This window comes from Pholcus phalangioides, unplaced genomic scaffold (assembly GCF_987345545.1).
Source record: "Pholcus phalangioides strain wild (caught in Gottingen) unplaced genomic scaffold, Ppha-v1.0 ptg000172l_1, whole genome shotgun sequence".
NCBI lineage: Eukaryota > Metazoa > Arthropoda > Arachnida > Araneae > Pholcidae > Pholcus > Pholcus phalangioides.
In genome coordinates this window covers 6,397,473-6,418,040 of record NW_028301637.1, presented here as the reverse complement: position 1 = coordinate 6,418,040, position 20,568 = coordinate 6,397,473, and the positions used below count along the sequence as shown (strand labels likewise).

At 39.0% G+C, this 20,568-nt stretch overlaps 1 protein-coding gene across 3 annotated transcripts in view; it reads left to right on the top strand.

Moving 5' to 3' along the window:
- Positions 1 to 20,568, top strand: part of Ndc1 (Nuclear division cycle 1) — a 75,307-nt gene that overhangs the window by 882 nt on the left and 53,857 nt on the right. For all 3 annotated transcript variants that reach the window (XM_089255869.1, XM_089255868.1, XM_089255867.1), the window contains exons 3-4: positions 4,804 to 4,908; positions 17,580 to 17,748. In XM_089255869.1, coding sequence (XP_089111995.1) covers positions 4,804 to 4,908; positions 17,580 to 17,748 — 274 coding nt within the window. The remainder of the gene's footprint in view (positions 1 to 4,803; positions 4,909 to 17,579; positions 17,749 to 20,568) is intronic.

Genomic DNA, 20,568 nt, shown 5'->3' with positions numbered 1-20,568 from the left:
CCACGAGGCTGGTCTATACAGTGGCATCTTGACATGTGGGCTGGGCCTCAGGGGGAAGGGGGGTGCTCACAAAAAGTGAAATCTGATTGTAATTTTTAAGAGCAGATTTGTATGTGAGCATTCTTAGGCAGGTAGATTTCAGGAAACTTGATTGCGAGAGGGATTCACGGTGCTCATAAGGCGGCCCTAAGTTTATTTATATTAAAGGTGCTTGACCTTCTAAAAGTGCAGGCCGCTTAAGTGATCTATAAATTCATTCCAGGCTGCTTAAGTGATCTGGAACTGTGCCAAGGTTGACTTAAGTGATTTTGAAATGTGCCAAGGGCCACGTAAATGATCTGGAACTGGATCTTGGGGGGACTTAAGTAATCTGGAAATGAGCTGCGGGCCACTTGAGTGATCTTGAAATGTGTCATGCGCTGCTTTAGTGCTCTGGAAATGTACAGTGGCGACTCAAATGATTTTTAAAAGTGCAATGGTCACTCAAGCTGCTGTGGTGGTTGAGTGATCATAATGACGGACTCGTATCGTGATCATACGTGTTTGAACTCCACTGTCGCTACAGTGGTGGTTTTTCTACTGCAGTTGCTTTTCTGTGGTTCCCAACTTTGAGGTGCAAATACGAGCAGATCTTTCCTGAAAAAGTCTTGCAACAGGGCTATAAATGGTGCAAATATCCAACCATTACGCTTTGCTCACTTCACTTCTGAAATATAGATGACAGTACTTAAAAATCAAAAACACCACTAGATATGTAGTGTGTTTTTTAAGTAAGTACCGTTTTGAAATAAAAGAAAACAAGTTGACTTTTCTTAACAATTTTTTTTATATGAAAACCTGTACCTTAATCTACTTTTTAACATAATTCCCACCAATATTAAGGCATTTATCGTATCGTACAACCAGCTTTTGAATACCATCCTCATAGATGTCGGCCCCCCCCCTGATTTGACAACCACTGCAACATGGGCGTTTTAACCTCATCATCGTTGTCATGGCACTGACCACCCAGATGCTTCTTCAAATTCAGGAACATGTGGTAGTCACTGGGTTCTAGATCGGGACTGGATGGAGGGTGATCAAGTTCCCAGCGAAATGAGGTGATGAGATCTTTGGTTCGATTAGCCACGTGTGGGCGGGCATTGTCATGAAGCAAAACAATCCCCTTACTCAACATGCCACACCTTTTGTTTTTGATTTCAAAACTTTCGATAATTTAAGTGTTCGGTCAAAATTTCATAGAGAACACTCCTTGAAATTTGAGGAAACTCATTAGATAATGACGAAATCGTAAAGCGTCTGTTCTTCCTCAATTTTTCGTCAACTTTCTGCACCAAATCTTCAGTAATGACAGAAGGTCGCCCACTTCGTTTCTCATCATGAACATTTGTGCGACTGTCTTTAAAAGTTCTAACCCATTTCTGTACCATTCCATCTCTCATATAATGTTTCTTCCATACACTTCACTGATCTCACGATGCATTTCAGCCATTTCATGCTTTTAGCACTTAGAAAACGAATCACAGTGTGTATTTCACAGTCGGAGGGATTCTTAACCTGCGGAAACATTTTAAATACTCACAAACAAACTTAAAACATGGTCGAATGTTTCTGTAATAGCGTCTGTGGTTTGCCAACAGATGTAGGTATACAGCACACTTGTACGTAATGCCGACCGCAGTGCTGCAGCAGCAGAATTTTAAAACGGTACTTACTTAAAAAACATGCCTCATATGTACTCAGACTTAGGTACACACACTCCCAATTCCAGTACAACTCACTAGGTGGTAAATTGCCCATAGATGTTGATAGACCTGATTTGTGCTCAGTTTGAAAGAAAGAAAGTGATCATTGAAGTGATTTGTAAAAGTGCATCAACCACTTAAGGGATTTGTAAAAGTGCATCAACCACTTAAGTGATGTGGAACTGCTATGTGGGTCACTCAGTGATCTGATAATGTGCCACTTATTTCATTTTCACAAATCATGGGCCACATTTGGCTTGCAAGCAGAGGCAGATTTAACGGTGGGCATAACCCTGACTTCCGAAGGACCCCAAAAAACCGAAACTTTACACTTTTTTTTAATTTAAGGGCCCAATGTTTCCTCTCTTGCACCAGAGAAAGAGGCCTCATCCGATTAAAATCTGCTTCAACCTCCAAGTTATGGTCGTGCATGCATGTTTTATATTGCGTAGGTGCCAGTGCATCCGATTTACCCTCCTTATTAAAATCTTCCTGTCGGAAATTCAGTTCTTCCTATTTTTCGTATTTTCATAGAAAAATCCCTAAAAGTCATCAAATTGAGCTTTGCTTGAACGGAAAATCCCTAAAGAAAATACTCTTCCAGTCCTTGGAATTTTAGGCTGATCCCGTTTCCTCAGGAAAAATATGGGGAATCAGGATTTCAAGTATGAAAAATTGTTAATTGCCACCAAGTATGATGCCAAAAGCAAGCAAAGTGGCTTATTATAGCTAAAAAAATCAGGACAGTGAAAAATGCATCCCGTAAAAATATGTTTTATATATTGTCACCCATTGAAATGTCTAAAAAGTCCCGGTTTTTCCTTTTATTTGTTTGATATGTTTTCTCTGATGGGAATGTGTAATCACGGGATAAATTACAGATTTTTCAAGTCTGTGAATTGGCATCTATGATATTGTGTATAGTAGCCTTAGCTATGCCTACCCTGCTCAGCGCTTTATGAAAAGCAGCTTCCAGATCAAGTGATGTGAGCCCGAGTGGTATGGTGGTAAGATGCTCGTCTTCCACTATGAAGGTTACCATCATGGTCCATGGGTTCCAATCCAGGCATAAAATGTCAGAAGCAAGTTCTTTACCTACCTACCGAGCCTGGGGCGACCACCGATGGATGGAGTCTGCATTTCCCACCCAACTACACTGGTTGGAAATTGCAGTATGGCGATGTATGACTGGGGCTGGAATTGGTGTGCTGTAAAGTAGATCAGCTGATGCTTGATGACAATTTTTTTTCTATCGCCAGAGCCAATTTGGTGCTATTTGCTTGGGTTACTGGTGGAGCAACCAGAGACACCCAACAATGTTTAAAAATTTTTCTAGGAGGATGATCTTGGCGACATAATACTTTTATCGTGATTGAAAGGCTATGATTCCATAAGTGAGGTTGTGGCAAAAGTTTAACTATTTCTTTCGTCGCCTAGATTACCTTGTGGCAATAGATTTTTCAAAAAATTTCATTGGCCGCAAAAATGTTTTTCAAGTGAACATGCTATCATTATATATTTTTCAATTCATATTATTGTCAATATGAATTGTTTCATGGATAAACATGAAAAACTTCTAGATGAAACTTTTTTTTTGTCACTAATAGATAACCGTAGTTTCTTACCCAAAATGTGCAGCTAAAACAGTTTCAAACAGCAATGAGTATAAAAAATTTGGTTGCCATTGGGTTTGCCTGAACAGGTACTCCCCTAATCCAAATGTAATGGTTCGGTTAATCTGTGATGGCCAACACCTTCTTCGATGGTTCTAGAATTTCTCCTCACAATGCCCTTGATATCCTTTTTACATTTGTCGTTAAATTTCTGATGACTTTTGACTGCTATCTTTAATTGTTAGGTTGTAGCCAAACCTCCCAAATAGTCTAAACCTCTGTGAAAAAAATCGCCAGCTTGGCATAACCTTGCTTATAGAATCCTGGCCCTGTAAATTATGATACATGTTATTCATTCAGTAATACTGACTTGTTCATATATTTCAAGTGATTTTTTTTTAAATAGACATTTTTGTCATATTCCCATCTAGAGATGTAAAATTCTCAAGAATAGTCTTTCGGAGAATATTCTCTGCTAGGACTACTATTATAAATAACTTTAACAGAATAAGAATTATTCTGAGAAGTTATTAATAATAGTTCTTCCAGAGAATATTCTCCTTGATGAGAATATTCTTCAGTTACCGAAATCTTTCCAGAGAGTATTACCAAAAATAATGCAATAACATGTATTATAATAAATAATCTCGATAAATAACTTGAGAATAATTATTTTTGTATAATAATAATTATTTTTGATTAGAATATTCTCTAGTAATTTATAATAGTCCTTTGAGAGAATAGGCTATTCTTGAGAATATTCATTCTCCGGAGAATGTCCGTCTCTCTTCCCGTCAAGAAGATGGGTATATTGAAGTTTGTAGACCACAATATTAAAGTTTGAAAGCAAGAAAATTAAACCAATAGGGCTGAATTGCACAACTTTCAAAGAAATGTGAGTGATACAGAATTTAAGTGTGTGTGCATTGAAGAAAACAGTTCTGTATCTCAGAATTAAGGTGATTATATAAGAACAGCTTCATTTATCAATCAACTTTGATTTAATTTGTTTGGTTGTGAACTTATTTCTGAAAATTTATCTAATTTTAAAGTAATTTTTTAATTTTTAACTTAATGGTTTCTAAAATCTTTATAACCAATCTTTTAAAACCTCTCATCATGACCTGGAGAATATTCTGTGAATATTCTCGAACTAAAGTTGTCATTGGGGGGGGGGGGGGTGATTATACCAAAAATTGTTTTGTTGTAAATGTTTCAAGCAATGAAAACTGATTTATATTTCACAATATAAACAACATTAGTAAAAAAATTTAAATTATTTAAAAGAAAAATGAATATTCTCGATTATTCTCCAATTTTTACATCCAGGAGAATATTCTCAGAATATTCTCGTTCTCTGAGAATATTCTCACCTCACATCTCTATTCCCATCTAAATATGAATGTGTTTTTCATCATATCATTGTATTTCAATCGTGCTTTCAGGTTGGCTGAACAGGATGTATAGAAGCCCATGGCCGTTTTTCCATCATTTGGTTCTGATTCTCTCATTGTTTGGCTTCTCACATTTTCACAAGAAATATCATTCAGGTAAGGTAATACAGTCGAATCCCATTATAACAAACTCAAAGTGTTCACGATCTTGTGGCGTGATTTTCAGGATGGGTCTCTGGTACTAGCGTCGAATATTCTGCTGAACAAACCATCGATAATTAAGGACAATTCAAGATGAAATTAACTGAATTTATTGAAACATGAGAGGGAAAACGATACATGAGCCGCCTTGTTTTCGGTTTGATCGCGGAGATGATACTTCTGTTGCACACGCAGCCATTCAAGCCAACGGTATGATGCTGCCATCTAGCGCCGTCAACATGCTGCCCACCTTGAAACATCGTTTCAATACTGACATGTTTACAGGAAATACAATGACAGCTGCATGTGAAAATTATAAAAATATATATATATGTGCAAATTGTATAGATGGGCAGAAACATATGCTATTGTACATGAAATCCAAAAAATGTGATATATGATATAACGATGAAAATTCAAAATACTAGAAGAAACATGATATATCGGTGTATAGCATCGAGCTGTCATACTAGTTGTCAACTGGCAGACGACAAAGTTTTTGTACATTTCTCTTAAATGTCCCATCCTTGGACTTGATAGAAACAACTCTCACGATCCCGTCTGATCCTGGAAACAACTCGGTTACTCGACCAAGTCTCCACTGCAAGGGTGGTAGACGATCTTCTTTCCATAGAACGAGATCATCCAGAGTGAGATTTTCTTTTGGTTTCAACCACTTGCTTCTATGCTGTAGCTGAGTAAGATACTCAGCTCTCCAACGATTCCAGAAATGTTGCAGAAGGCGCTGTACCAACTGCCAACGGGTGAGACGATTGAATTTTGTTTGTGTGAAGTCTGGCTCGGGCAATGCTGTCAACGGACCACGTATGAGAAAGTGACCGGCTTTTTGTTCACCAGCCGTGAAACCGGAAAGTTTCACGGCTTTCACTTCAGCTTCCCAAAGACCTCCCATGTGTGGAGATGCTGGAGGATTGAAATGCTAGTTTACTCCAACATCGGTGAGATAACTGGAAACACGTTCGTTATGAGTGCAAGATGAAAAGAGACGAGCAAACTCTCTCAGCACCTTGTCAGCTTTCACGAAGTTAGTTCCTGAGTCACTGTATATATCACTCGGCTTTCCTCTCCTGGAAATGAATCGTTTCAGAGTGGCAATGAATGCCTCTGTTGACAAGTCACTTACAACTTCACAATGCACAGCTTTGGTTGAGAAGCATACGAAAAGTGCCAGGTATGCCTTGCATGGTTTTGCTCGAGATGTCTTTGACATTTTGATGGTGAAAGGTCCTGCACAATCGACAGCACAGTGAAGAAATGCTCGAGATGGTGTTACTCTTGCAGCCGGTAGATCGCCCATGATTTGAGGAGCTGTTGCGCCACGATAGCGAACACAGGTTATGCATTTTCTCACAAATTGCCGGATGACACTTCTTCCAGAAACAATCCAGAGTTGCTGTTGGATGCAAGACTGGAGAAGTTGTGGTCCAGCATGCAAATGCATTGTATGATAATGCTGGATAATCAACTGAGTGAAATGATGCTCTTTTGGAAGACGAATTGGATGTCGGTGACTTCCCAGCCAATGTGAATGTCGCAATCTTCCGCCAACCCTGATAATACCATCATCGGCGATGAATGGATTCAACCAAAGAATATTGCAGTTTGAAGGTAGAGTTCCTGATTTTCTCAACGAAGACAATTCTGATTTGAATTCTACTTCTTGAACTCTCCTGACCCATGTATATAATGCATGTGTCAGCTCTTGAGTGGTAAGAAACCCCGTGCTCCTTTCAGGTGCAGCAAGTTTGCAGTTGTCTATGAATCTGAAGACATATGCTGTGACTCGCTAAAGAGAAGTAAGTGAGGAAAACCTGTCGATAATTTCCATGTCATGTGCAATACCAACAAACACAGATTGGTTGCAAGAAATATTTTTCTTCTCTTCAGTCAAAACTTCATCCACGGAGCTGCACAACACAGGTTTGTCTGCTAGCTGACCTGGCTTGGAAAGGAACTATGGACCATACCACCATAGGGTAAATGCCTTCAATTTGTTGGCCGGTATTCCTTGTGATGCACAATCAGTGGGATTGTTGGTTCCATCAATGTGATTCCAATGACCCTCAGGGAGAAGCTCATGAATTTTTGTAACCCGATGAGCCACAAACGTCTTCCACTGGCTTGGATGTGAAGAGAGCCAGGCGAGAACAATTGTAGAGTCAGTCCAGCACCATAGGTTTTTTTTTGACTAGACGTAGTGCATTGCATGTAAACTTGATGAGTCTTGCAAGCAGCACTGCTCCACAAAGTTCAAGTCGAGGCAAGGTTGTTGGCGTCACAGGGGCCACTCGTGTCTTTGCTGTTACTAGTTGAACCTTCGCAACTTCTTCACTGGAAACTGTTCGAATGTACACAATCGTGGAGTACGCCTTTTCCGATGCATCACTGAAACCGTGAATTTCTAACATATGTGGAGAGATTTGCATCATATATCTGGGAATTTGAATGTCCTCCACTTCCTTGAAGTCTTCATAAAATGCTGTCCATCGATGTGAATGTTCTCTGGCAATTTCTCATCCCAAGACAGTTCAGCTTTCCACATTTCTTGTACTAGAATTTTGACATTGATTACAACAGGAGCCAGCCATCCAAGTGGGTCAAACACCTTGGAGATGTGTGATAGAACAGAGCGCTTGGTCCACTGTTACATGTTCACCGGTGGTGATTTTGAATTGAAAACAAATACATTATCCTTTGGCTTCCATAAAATGCCCAAAGTTTTGATGTCAGTCTCTATTTCGAACGTAGTACTTGTTGCACGAAAGTCATTCGGTAGAGATACAAGAACGTCTTCTTCATTTGATGCACACTTTTTGATGACGAATCCACCATTTTGAAGAAGTTTAATGATTTCCTGCTGAATATGAATAGCTTCCTCAACTGAATCTGCTCCAGTGAGTAAATCGTCTACATAAAAATCCTGCTTGACTATGGCAGAAGCTGTGGAAAACTCATCTTTTTCATCCTCGGTCAACTGTTGCAGGCACTTGGTAGCTAAGTAAGGTGCTGATGCAGTTCCGTATGTCACAGTCAGCAATTGATACTCCTTGATGAGTATGTCTGACGATTCTCTCCACAAGATTGTTTGGTACTTCGCGTTGTCCGGACGAAGAAGTATCTGACGATACATTTTGACAATATCTGCTGTCATTGCGACCTTGTGAGTTCGGAAGCAGAGAAGAAGTGTGGCAATATCGTCTTGCATTGTTGGTCCAACCATGAGCTTATCATTCAGTGACAAACCCCATGATTATTTCGCTGAAGCATCAAAAACCACACGAAACTTAGCTTGATTCTCAGGCTTTATAACTGCGTGGTGAGGTAGGTAGTACTTGTCTTGATTGTCACTTGTCACCTCCAGCTGTTTCATGTGTCCCAGAGTCTCATACTGTTGCATGAACTCACGATACATTATCTGCGCTTCTGGCTGGTGTCTCCAACGCCTTTCATTTTGTAGAAGTTGTGTCTCAGCTACGTCTCTGGATGATGACAATTTTCCATCAATGTTCTTGAAAGGAAGCCTGACGATGAATCTTCCCAATGAATTACGTGTGTGGGTTGTGTCGAAGTGTTCTTCACATACTTGCTCTTCGGCTGTCAACAATGAAGTTCGTGGGACTTCCTCCAATTCCCAGAACTTATTGAGATCGAAGCTTGTACTTTGTACGAGAAGTGTTGTTGAAACAGGTCTCGGTATGTCTGTTGTATGTACCTTCCCCGAGGTGACCCAGCCGAACACTGTCTCGAGGGCATGAAGTGAACCATCATGAGATGCTACTCGTCCAGGCAACAACAGTTTTCCAAAAACATCTGCACCCAAAAGTACATCCACAGGACCAATACGGAAACAATGTTTATCTGCTAGTTTCAAGTTTTTGAACTGTGTCAACCCACTTGAAGAAATATTTGTTTGCGGCAAATTGCATGTTATTTTGGGCAATACAAAAGCATTAACCAGTTCAGTCCATTCGTTGTCACATGAAGATATGTTGAAATGAACCAGTCCTCTTACCTTGCTAAGCTTGGTTGACGATAATCCAGAGAGATTCAAGTTGCAATTATGTCGTCTGAGACCTAGTGTTTGAACGCATGCCTCCTGGATGAAACTTGATTGGCTTCCGGAGTCGAGAAGTGCCCTGAATGTGCCCTGTGAGCTTGACCCATTTTGTCGAACCCCTTGACGATGGCCGTCGGCAAGATGACATAACTGGAAGTAGACATCTTCCTTGTACGCGACAACTGTGACGAAAAGACTGAAGTCGTTTTGGTATCAACATCCGCTTCATGCAGTAGTGTGTTGTGTGAACCGTTGCATTTTTTGCAGTGTCCTGCAGAGCAACTCCGAACCATATGTGATGATCCCAAACAGTTGAAACAAAGTCAAAGCTTTTCGACCGTTGCTTTTCTAGCTGAAACACTCTGGTCGAGGAATTTCGAACATCTGAAGATGGGGTGGTTTCCTTTGCAAATCACACACGTGCTAGAAACACCATGATTTATCAACACTGATTTTCGTGATTCGAATGAATCAGTCGGGTGACCTTGTGTCTTCGACTTGGCTGAACCTGATGATTTGCTTGTGCTGACAGCTGCAAGAGCACGAGCTTGATTGTCAATGAATTCCCGCCATTCACTGAAAGTGAAAAGTTTCTTATCCCCCTGCGAATGAAGAGACCATTGGCGCAAAGAATCCGGATCCAGTTTCTTGGACAGGAACTAGATCAGGATACTGTCCCAATGTTGCACCGGTTGCTGGAGCGATTGCATTGCTTCCGGGCACTGATTTGTGGTATCTAGAAGCCGACGTAGGCATGTTGCTGACTCATGCATGATGTTTGGTTGCGAAAACAGCTTGTCCAGACTTGCCAGAACAATCTCAGTTTCGTTGTTGAACCGATCGTACAAAAGCGCCCATGCTTTGCCGTAATTGCTCCCTGCGAGCGGGATCGCATGAATTACTTGAGCGCCGTTTCCCTTGACACATAGTTTCAAATATTGTAGCTTTTGAATGTCACTTAAACTTTTATTTTGATCGATGGTCGTTGTGAACATATCGCGAAATGGCAACCAATCGTTAAGTTGGCCACTGAATGAAGGCAGTTCAATTTTCGGTAAGCGCACGGAACTAGCTTCTAAATTTACAGTACCTCATTGTTTCGTCGATTCCGATGCCTGGGCCATGCTGAAGCAAGATCGTCGATCCGACTTGCCAAATCGCAGAATTCCGCTTCGTGGGCTTCCAGATGTTCATCCGTTGACAAGATGACAATTTCATCATGCAAGACGTTGAGCTCTGTCCACAGTTCTTTGTCTTGATCTTGATAGATTTCCAACTGATGCCGTGGGAGATCATCACTGTTGAGCTTTGGCTTGATGATGTTGCAAAGCCGCATGATCTTGCCTTTCACCGAACTTCGTTTCTTTACCAAAGATTCCATCTGAAGACCGTTGTTGCTGGTTGCGTTTTTCTTCCCGGGTTTCGGCACCATAAATGTTCATGATCTTGTGGCGTGATTTTCAGGATGGGTCTCTGGTAACTAGCATTGAATATTCCGCTGAATGAACCATCGATAATTAAGGACAATTCAAGATGAAATTAACTGAATTTATTGAAACATGAGAGGGAAAACGATACATGAGCCGCCTTGTTGTCGGTTTGATCGCAGATATGATATTTCCGTTGCGCGCGCAGCCATTCAAGGCAACGGGCACTCGCCAACAGTATGATGCTGCCATCTAGCGGCGTCAACACAAAGAGACCGGAGAAATCACTGCTTTAACAAAATTTTGTTTTAAAGGAATTCCTGAGTTTTGCTTTTATCCTTTTAAACTTAACTGGGGGAGTATAGAAAAGTGTTTGTTAAAACAAGATTTTTTTTCGCCATAATAGTATCCACTAAAACAGGATTTGACTGTATATATTGTTCAGCAGGAATTAGAACATAGAGCAGGGCTTTGGGAATCTGAAGGAAATTTCTCGTTTTTTTGGCAAAAAGTATCCAACCGTAATTTTTTGTGCGTGAATACGTATTGACAAAGTGCTAAGTCATGCTGGCCATCTTGTATGACTCCAGTGGCATAGTTCATCACAAGTATGCATTGCATGGCACCACTTAGAAGTGCTACCAAGAGGTTCTGCTTCACAATTGGCAGCTCCATCAAGGGTGCGGTAGCCAGGTCGATAAAATACTCGCCTAAAGTACCAATGGATGTTTAGAAGTGTCCTGAGTTTAATACCCGGTTCATCTTCGTCAGAAAACTTTCCTGACACACAAGTACAACAGAAATGGGGACATGACTGCAGAAAAGATTGCTATTGCAGGGAAGGTTGCTATTGTGTGCGGAAAATGACTGTGGTGTGACAAAAATGATCAAATGAGCTCCATCAAAAATAATGCAATGACGTTGTTCCTGCCATTTTGTTAAAAACAAAAATGCAACATCATTCACTTACACTTCCTCACTTATTGGCAGTCTGCCGGCGCAGCTTTTACAGGCAGGAAAAAAAAATCAAACATGCACATTAGAATTACCTACATATGTGCACCAAACCCCACCTCCCTAACCTCATTGGTGCACACAAGAAAAATTAAAGTCGGATGCTTGTTGAACAAACTTCATAAATAACACAGAATAAACAAATCTTTCCTTCTAATTAAACATCTTTAGAATGACTTCATTTATATCGTGTGTTACAGACATCTGATTTTTTTTCTAGTTTCAACCCATTCTTGTGAAGAATATTGATAAGTTCTTAAAATTATACACATTGTGGAATTGACGGAGCTGAATAGGCTGCAAACATCCATCTCTAGTTTTCCTTCATTTGGCATGATGTTGTGATGACAGGATTTATTAAGAACCAGACATGGGCCATGCTCTGTCCTGCAAGGGATATAAGCCATTTACCCAATTGAGTTGGGCCATGCATGGGAGTGTCGAAGGTGTCTGACTGAGGACACTCGTGAAGGTCTTGCAAGAGCACCCCCATCCTGGCACCCCCCAACCCTCATTCCTATTGTTTCTTTGCCTGGCTCAAGCCAGGATCACCAGGTTCGTTGCTCTTGCAAACCCCCCGATGACTGAGGTTCGTGCCTCTCTGGCAACCAACATCTCACCACACAGGAGACCCCCCACCCCCAAAACCATAGCAACCGCCTCATCAGTCCAGAGCCTCGACACAGAGGATTCCACCCACTTTATTTATCATGTTGACAAGATTTTGTGTACATGATTATTTATATGATTTTGAACATAATTTTCTAAAGTAACAATTTTTCCATTTCTTTTCCCATTCATCGAACACTGCCTGCAGTTGAACTGAAATTGCACAGATCACAAGATGAATACGTTTTGCAAGTTATTGCTGTATAAAACTAGGGATGGGAAGAATAGTGATTTGGCCGAATACCGAATATCCTGCTAATGTTTTGGTCAAATACAGAATATTCAGTGGTCGAATATCAATTTTCTTAAAATCACACATTGTAAATAAAATTGTAATTTTTAATTGAAAATTATCCGTAATTTCAACTGATATTGAATTTTAATTATGCAGTTTATTATTTAAATAAAAATTAAAAACTGGTAATTCAGAGTTTTGTTGCCATGATACTGACAATCAAATTTCACCATGATATATTGTAGTTTAATATTATAGTGATACCTCAGCTAACAAAGACAATTTGTTATGGAACCATGTTCGTTAGCCGAAACCTGATTTTCCATCATTTTCTATAGAAAATCATTTGATTCGTTCCAGCTTCTGCCCGAAATTTAAAAATAAGTTTTTTAAAACACCAAGAAATTCTATAAAAAAGACAAAAACTAATTGAAGGCTAAAATGAACAGCTTCAAAATCGTATAAATGAGAATCTACAGGAGGATGAGAGATGCTGAAGATCTCATTTACTTCACATTATTTACACAGTCAACACCAGCTGTAGTCTACTATAAAGCTCAGATTGACTCAACTCAATCGATTTCATAAGTGTCCCCATCCATTTCTGATTTGGTCAGCTCATTTCTTTGTCTAATACATGCAGATGGAGAAGATAATCTCTCAGACTGTTCAGCTTGATGCTGAGAGTCTTGCACTGAAAGAATGCATGCTCTGAAAACATAGTGCTACTTTTTTTTTTCAATGCATTTTCTTTTTTGGCTGAATCTTCCAATTTATATGCAAATGGTTCAGAGAATTTCAGAAAGAGATAATCTGAAAAAGATTTAGAGGTGGACATGAGTAAATCGCACCCTAGTGACAGTACTCTTGATGATGATTGATGCGAAAATTCAGCTCACAACATGGCTATTTTATGTTAGTGCGTGCATTCATATCATCGAAAATGTTTGTTAGCCGAAGTAGAAAAATCATGAAAATGTTTTCATTATCTGGAAAGCTGAGGCGTTTGTTAGGTGAGGTATTACTGTATTTACAGAATCAATTTTTTTTTCAACACTTGCTACAATTTTACATCTCATTAAGAAAATGTCATCCATTATTTACACTCGAGTATTAATGCATCGTAAAATTTAATAAGACATATTTTTCTACTCTAGAGCCCCTTTCACATGGGAAATAGAAAAAGTGGGTTTAAAACCCTCTTCAGGAATTTTCACCAATGACTGCTCTACATTTCTTTCCTTACAAAGGAAAACAGTCGTCAAGCGGGTGCTAGAACTCCCGATGCTACGGCGATACTTGCACATGTGAATGGGGCTTAGATGTTTGCCCCTTTCAGTAGCTCAGTGTCTTGTCTAGGTACATTCTTCAGTTAGTGAATTTGTGTAATTCACGCTCACTTGCACCTTATTGTAGTAGGATTCTATTTTCAGTTTCATTTATCCTAGAAATTCACCCTGAAATAACCTCTTGCACAGAAACTGATAGGCATGCACCACACAATAAAATGTAATCAGTAAATTGTTAATTTATGAGAAAAAATTGTAATTAATATAATTTTTTTAAAATTAGTTTGTTGTGCTTATATTTACACAGATATTCGGCAGAATACCTAAGCATTATTTGGCCAAACCAAATATTCTGCATGGTTGAATAGGTTAAGTACCTGCCAAATATTCATCCCATCTCTTAATAAAACCTTGAGGCATTTATGGTTTAAAAAAAGAAAAAAAAACCAGTCCCAACACCTTGGTCGCAGTCTTTCTACACAGGGATACAAAACATATTTTTTTAGAGTCGGATCACAACAGATTTAACAAAAGCTTTTTGTTGATAGATATACAAGTAGAATCAAGCAATTTGTCCGATATAAAAAAAAGAAACCATCAATAGGGCTCTGTGGCAGGGCCGTCATTTCAACTTTTTCCGGGGGGGGGGGGCAAAGCACATGTACTCAATGTATGTATATATATATTTGTATATATATATAAAATTTTTAGTGTATTTACGAAAGCCGGGGGGGGGGCAATGGCCTTCCCCCCTGTCCCCCTAAATTACGGGCCTGCTCTGTGGCTTGCCCTATGGATGGGAATTACACAATGGACAAGTCAAAACACATCAAACGTGTGATAAATCTTCTATTCATTGTTGGGTGTTAATAGAACAACAGACAAACATTCCCTCTATGTGCTGAGCTAGAATTCTAGACATTTTTTTGGAAAACGCCACAGGAACTAAAGCAAGTGGTCGGCTGAAGTTGGTTTTCTGTGGTTCCCAACTTCAAGGCGCAAATGCGAGCCGATCTCCCCGTTAAAAAGTAGAGACAACAGGCACAGAAAGCAACAGGCCTACAACGTTACAAATATTCAATCATTACACTTCACTCACAATTAGAAGTATAGATGGCAGCACTGAAATATCATACACAACACTAGCTACACACTCAGACTGTTAGGTGTACACACTCACTTTGTTCCAGACTCTGCCACGAAGCTGGGCTGGAAGAGATCTTGGCAACGGGATAAGTCCGGTGGCAGAGACCCTGGCGTTCATTCATTCAGGAACTAAAGCAAAAGCAATGAAAAATGTGTGGTTATATCTGAGGTCGTTGCATTTTTGTCAATGTTATAACCAAGGTTTATGAACATTATTCTTTATGGGAATCAGCTGAGACAGCAAATTGTTGTTGTTATAGCTGAGGGTGTAGTTACAATAGGGCTTGACTACTGCTAAACCACACATGCACTTCGTCCATATTCCTCTGTGAAACATGTTGGAATGCGTATCCGTGGTGTGAACTTAAAATAGTTTGTTTATGTGTAATACTTTTTTTATAGTGCTGCCATCTGCCATAAATTTTTCTATGTGGGAAATGTAATGATTGAATAATATTGTATCATTGTAGGCCTGTTGCTCTCTGTGACGAGGCATTTTAACTGGGAGATCGGCTTATATTCGTACCTCAAAATTGGGAACCACAGAAAACCCACTGCAGCTGACCATCACTGTGACAATGGTGGGGTTTGAAACCAGGGTTTAAGCTACCGTTGCATTTTTTGCAAAATGCAAAAGAAAATCTTAGAATGCAAAAGAAATAGTAGCCACTTTTGCAAAAATGCGCACAGGAGGTACAAAACGGGTAGACATCCATCCATCGATCATTAGCATTTTACTAAAGCTTTTCCCCCATTTTTCCTTTTTTGCTAAAGGAATTTTTTATCTAGCTTAAACCATGTTTGAAACTGGTCCGTCAAAAAACAAAGTCTGTCACTTTAACCACTCAACCACCACAGTGGCTCACCAGAGTTTGACTCATATGTTGAAACTTTGTCCTTATAAATGATAAATTGAGTTGCAAAGTTATTCAATGGTAACCATCTAGTGGTTTTCATTGATACAGTTTTTTAGGATAACTAACACTCGGAGGAACACAGCCGGATTTATCAGAGTTAATAATTGGAAGCCTCATGGCTGAAACAATCTTGAACTCTTATTACATTGTTTATGGGCAGAATGACCAAATCGGACCATATGCAGGTACGATTCTGTTCGAAAGAGATTTGTGTGGGAAGTGGGCCACACATTTGTTGATCAGAACTGATTTTGTGGAATGAACAAATTTCCTGGTTGGTTGGGGGTGCTTAAAGCTCACAAGACTCCATCACATCAGTAGAAGAGCACATTGTCTGAAATATAATCAAATTATAGAAGTGTGATGTTAATCCTTGAATGGGCTGTTTAGCTGGGTTGCCAGTTGATTGCCTGCGAGTACGAAACAGGGCACTCACATAGAGTGCTCTTGAGTGCTTCTTTGAGTAACAGGATGAAATGCTTGTAATTAGCTATAGATTTCAGTCTGGTCTCTCAAAACAAGGTGTATTTAGAAACAATGTCTCTATCCACTATTCATAAAAAGTACCAGACTTGATACCAAGCAAAGATGAAAATCAAGTTTGGAAGGAAAATTCACATTCCTCTGGGGCAAATTTAACTATCAACCTCTCTTTTGGTGTCTGGGCAAGTGTGGTACCATTCAGCTAGTGGTAACATTTTTTTCCTTCGGGGCAGTGGTTCTCAACCTTTTGCCACCCATAGCTGCTTTGCTTAATTCATGGTTCATCTGCTCCTTAGAATAATTTAGTAGATATTTTTTAGTATACAAGAACCACTTTAAAGCATTAATAGGCATGCGAATCAATATCTCCAACTCGCTGCAACGTCCCTGACAAAGGTTGATGTTCCTAGAGCCTTGATACACATCTTCAGAAACTCTGCCTTAGAGCATATGTGAAAGCTAACTAAACGGGACCGTGCATGGGCAGCCTTATATCTCTTGACAATAATAGTCCCCAGATGGTGGCGTATAGAGAGGAAAATGTGAATGAGGAAAAATGTAACAGCTAATCACTCGCTGCCTGGTATGAATGATATCTGGGCCCGGTGGTTGGGAAACACTGTTCTATACTATGTCAGAATCGTCAGCTATGGCAGCCAGTGAGAGTTCAACTCCAAAGAAAAATAAATATATTGATTATTATGACCTTTGAGCTGGACTTTACTGATGATTCGCGAGACAGGAAAGGAGCTTAGTTTCCCACTCCAGTATATCAGCAAGAACTGTCTTGTGTTGCTGAACATAGATTCATCACGAAGCCTTATTTTCAATTTTCCAATTTTATCATGAATGTTATTAACAGTTTTATATTAGATTTTTTTATGCTTCATGTATATTAATTTATTGAGATTCAATTTATGTAATTTTATACATGTAAATTTTGTCTTTGAATAAAAGTCTGAGATGGTCTTGTCCCTGTTCAGGGCAATGGCTGAAATTGCTGATTATCATGGGCCTTGTTCAGTTCAAAATTAAAGAAAAAAAAGTCAAAGGTCTCATTTAGCATTCGCATGTGCACTAAGGCAAAAAATGCGTCTTCTGAAGCCTAATGGTTGAGCATTCGCCCAGGCTGTGTGAGGTTAGTGGTTTGATTTCCTGTGGAGGCATATGAATTTTCTTTCTAAACTTCATCTTCATCTTTGCTTGGTATCCAGTCTTTCGTAGTTTGTATAAGGTGTGTTTATGAAAATTCAAATGAACTTATGATGCATTTTTTACCCTTATGGAATACAAACTTTTATTTTAAATGTGGTGCAAAATAAATTTACATTATGAACAACGTTTTTGTTTTCTTTATTTTTTTTCAAGTGGAACGGCACATCTTCTTCACAAGACTGGAATACATTTGTTACTTCCTGTCTATTCAGAAAATATACCACGTGATTCTTCTTTGTGGGCTGAGCTGCATCAATGTATTTTGCTATGTTAGCCATTCCGGTAACGGAGAGGTTCAAAAGTTGAGCTTTTTTGAAAGCCTGTAAGTATATACACATTTCTTTGATATATATATTAGGTTTTTCGGAAAGTAATTTCGTTTTTTCCAACAGAGGACTTAATTGTATTTTTTCTCAGCCAACTTCACACTTAAGCCCCATAATCATTATATATTTTGACAGCTGATATAGCAAGGCTTACTTGTGAAAAAGTTTGATTGATTCTACGCAGTAGTTTTTAGTTGGTGCCTTTCAAATACGGAAAGTGAAAAGCAGCATTTTCGGCATATTTTACTTTTTTACTTTAGAAAAGATAAAAATGCTATTCAAGCAAGAAAAAATTATCTGATGTGTATGGAGAAGATGTATTGACAGAACACCAGTGCCAAAACTGGTTTGCAAAATTTCGATCCGGCAATTTTGATGTTCAAGATGCACCACGTTCTGGAAGGCCAGTTGAAGCTGATGAAGACACAATAAAGGCATTAATTGATGCAAACCGGACAACACAATGATCAATTCTGAAGTGTAGTCATCAGCTGGACAAATTGAATGATTCACTTAAACAGAAAAGGCCAGAATTAATCAATAGAAAAAGTGTAGTGTTCCACCAAAAATAATGTGAGACCTCATACAAGTTTGTTAACTCGCCAAAAGCTTTTACAGCTTGGATGGGATAATACTGCCACACCCGCCATATTCTCCAAATCTGGCACCTGATTATTATTTGTTCTGGTCTCTACAAAATGTTTTAGATGGTAAAACCTTTACTTCAAATGAGGAGGTCAAAAATCACCTGGATCAGTTTTTTGCCAGCAAAGAACAAACATTTTATGAGCGTGGAGTCATGCTACTGCCAGAAAGATGGCAAAAGGTATTGGACCAGAATGGACACTATATAATTCAATAAAATATTTATTCATTATAAGAAAATCGTCTTTCATTTTCATTAAAAAAAAACAAAATTACTTTCCGAACAACCTAATATTTTTTTACGATTGTATATACAGGGTGTAAAGTCATATTTTACACATCCTTCATCTATGGAGCCGTTGGTTATGGAAAAATACTTTTAATTAGAAAAAAGTAATGAAGAATTTTCCTGTTGATAAGAATACATTATGCAAAGTACCTAGGCTAATTTTTTAGGAGGCTAAAAGTACCATATTTTATAGACACGAGTAGGTGAATCACAATTTTTTCAAAATAATGGGACCAATAGCTCCTCCCATTTCATTAAGAAGCTGTCTGTTGAGATGTTATCAGTGAAAATACAGATAGGTATATACCAGAAATTTGCATGTGTGCACAAATTATATGATGACTTGGTGGGTGAATTTACATGTTCAATTCAAATATGCGGCACTGCAACAAAAAAGGCTGGTTATTATGCTAGATTGCAGCCACAAAGGCAAGGAATGAAAAAAAAAATTGCTATGAAGAACTTTAGTGGGAAAGGGCATTATGCAGGGCTCGGCACGGGTCACTTTTTTCCCTAAAAGTCACTTTTTTAGAAACTGGTTACTTTTATTACGTATTTTCAGGCACAGGTCACTTTTTCCACTTTTTTAGCAAAAAAACCTCGGTCTCGCGCGCTTTTCTATTGTCAGTGTTTTTCTTTTCTTCAAGGAGGAACACTTTACCGGTTCAATATCGCTAATTTCCTCCCTCCCTTCATTGAACTACGATCAAAGGCGTCTTATCTTCCCGGGAGCATACCGTGTGTCAGCATAACTTGATTTCAAGGCGCTTGGAAAGAAAGCTTCTTGGTTAAAAAATCATCATTTTATGGAAAAACTGGTCGGAAACTAGTATAAAACTTGTATATACTTACAACAAAGAATCCCCCCCCCCACTACCATTCTTTCTTATTTCCCCACGCGTGCTCACTCATTCTTTCATTTTCATCTTATTTTAAAATTGATCCTTTATTTTATTTGTTTTAAAAAGTTTTAGTCCTGAGGGCCAAATTCCTTTCTTGGAGCATCGAGAAAGTTACATTTGTTGTTTGTTCTATCGTTACTTTTGTTAATTTTTTTTAATGTTATTTGAAATGGCGATTTGAGAGAGCCCGTGCAGAAGCTAACTTACGCGCAGCAGGAGAATACCAAAACGCGTATTAAAGACTAGTATTATTAATGCGTGTTATACTCTTGTAGCTGGCCAAGGTTAAAGAAGCTCGCAGCTATTTTGAATTTACTTACAATAAAAAAAATTATCCGATTGAAAATCGCGATCTCTATCTACAAATAAAATTTGTACTATTTTTCTAACTGGATTTAAATCTCTGCAAGAAACCGTTGCCCCAAATTTGATCGAGAGGAGAACTATTTATGAAAAGATCACAGAATCCTGCAATTCAACATTTAGTTTAACACAAGAGTTTCCAAATCAGATGAAAATTGTCATCAATCTGGTAAAAACTCAGTTAATGCATTCGAGCCGTAAATAGAGGCGGATTTAACGGTGGGCACACCGAGCGCGCCTTTGGCCCCTACTTTACACTTTTTTCCTAATTTAAAGGGCCTAATATTAATTTTTTCTATGCCCGGGCCGTCAACTGACCTTTATCCGGTTCTGGCCGAAACTTAATTTAGAGCATCTTCACGATACTGATTGTTGACTTAATATCGACATCTTGCGATCCATTCTTGGTGTTGTGTAAAAAAACCCATTTTTAGACCTCGGAAGTTATTAAAACGTTTTTGTCTCGAGTCGCTATTATGACCGCAATAAGGAGAGGGCGGGGGTCTGGTTCCACGGGTATTGAAAGAGGAAAGGTGCCGAGTTTACTCTTTTTCTGTTACAAAGAGTGGATACCGACCCCGGGCGATAGTAAATTTCAGTTCGTACTTGCGACCCAG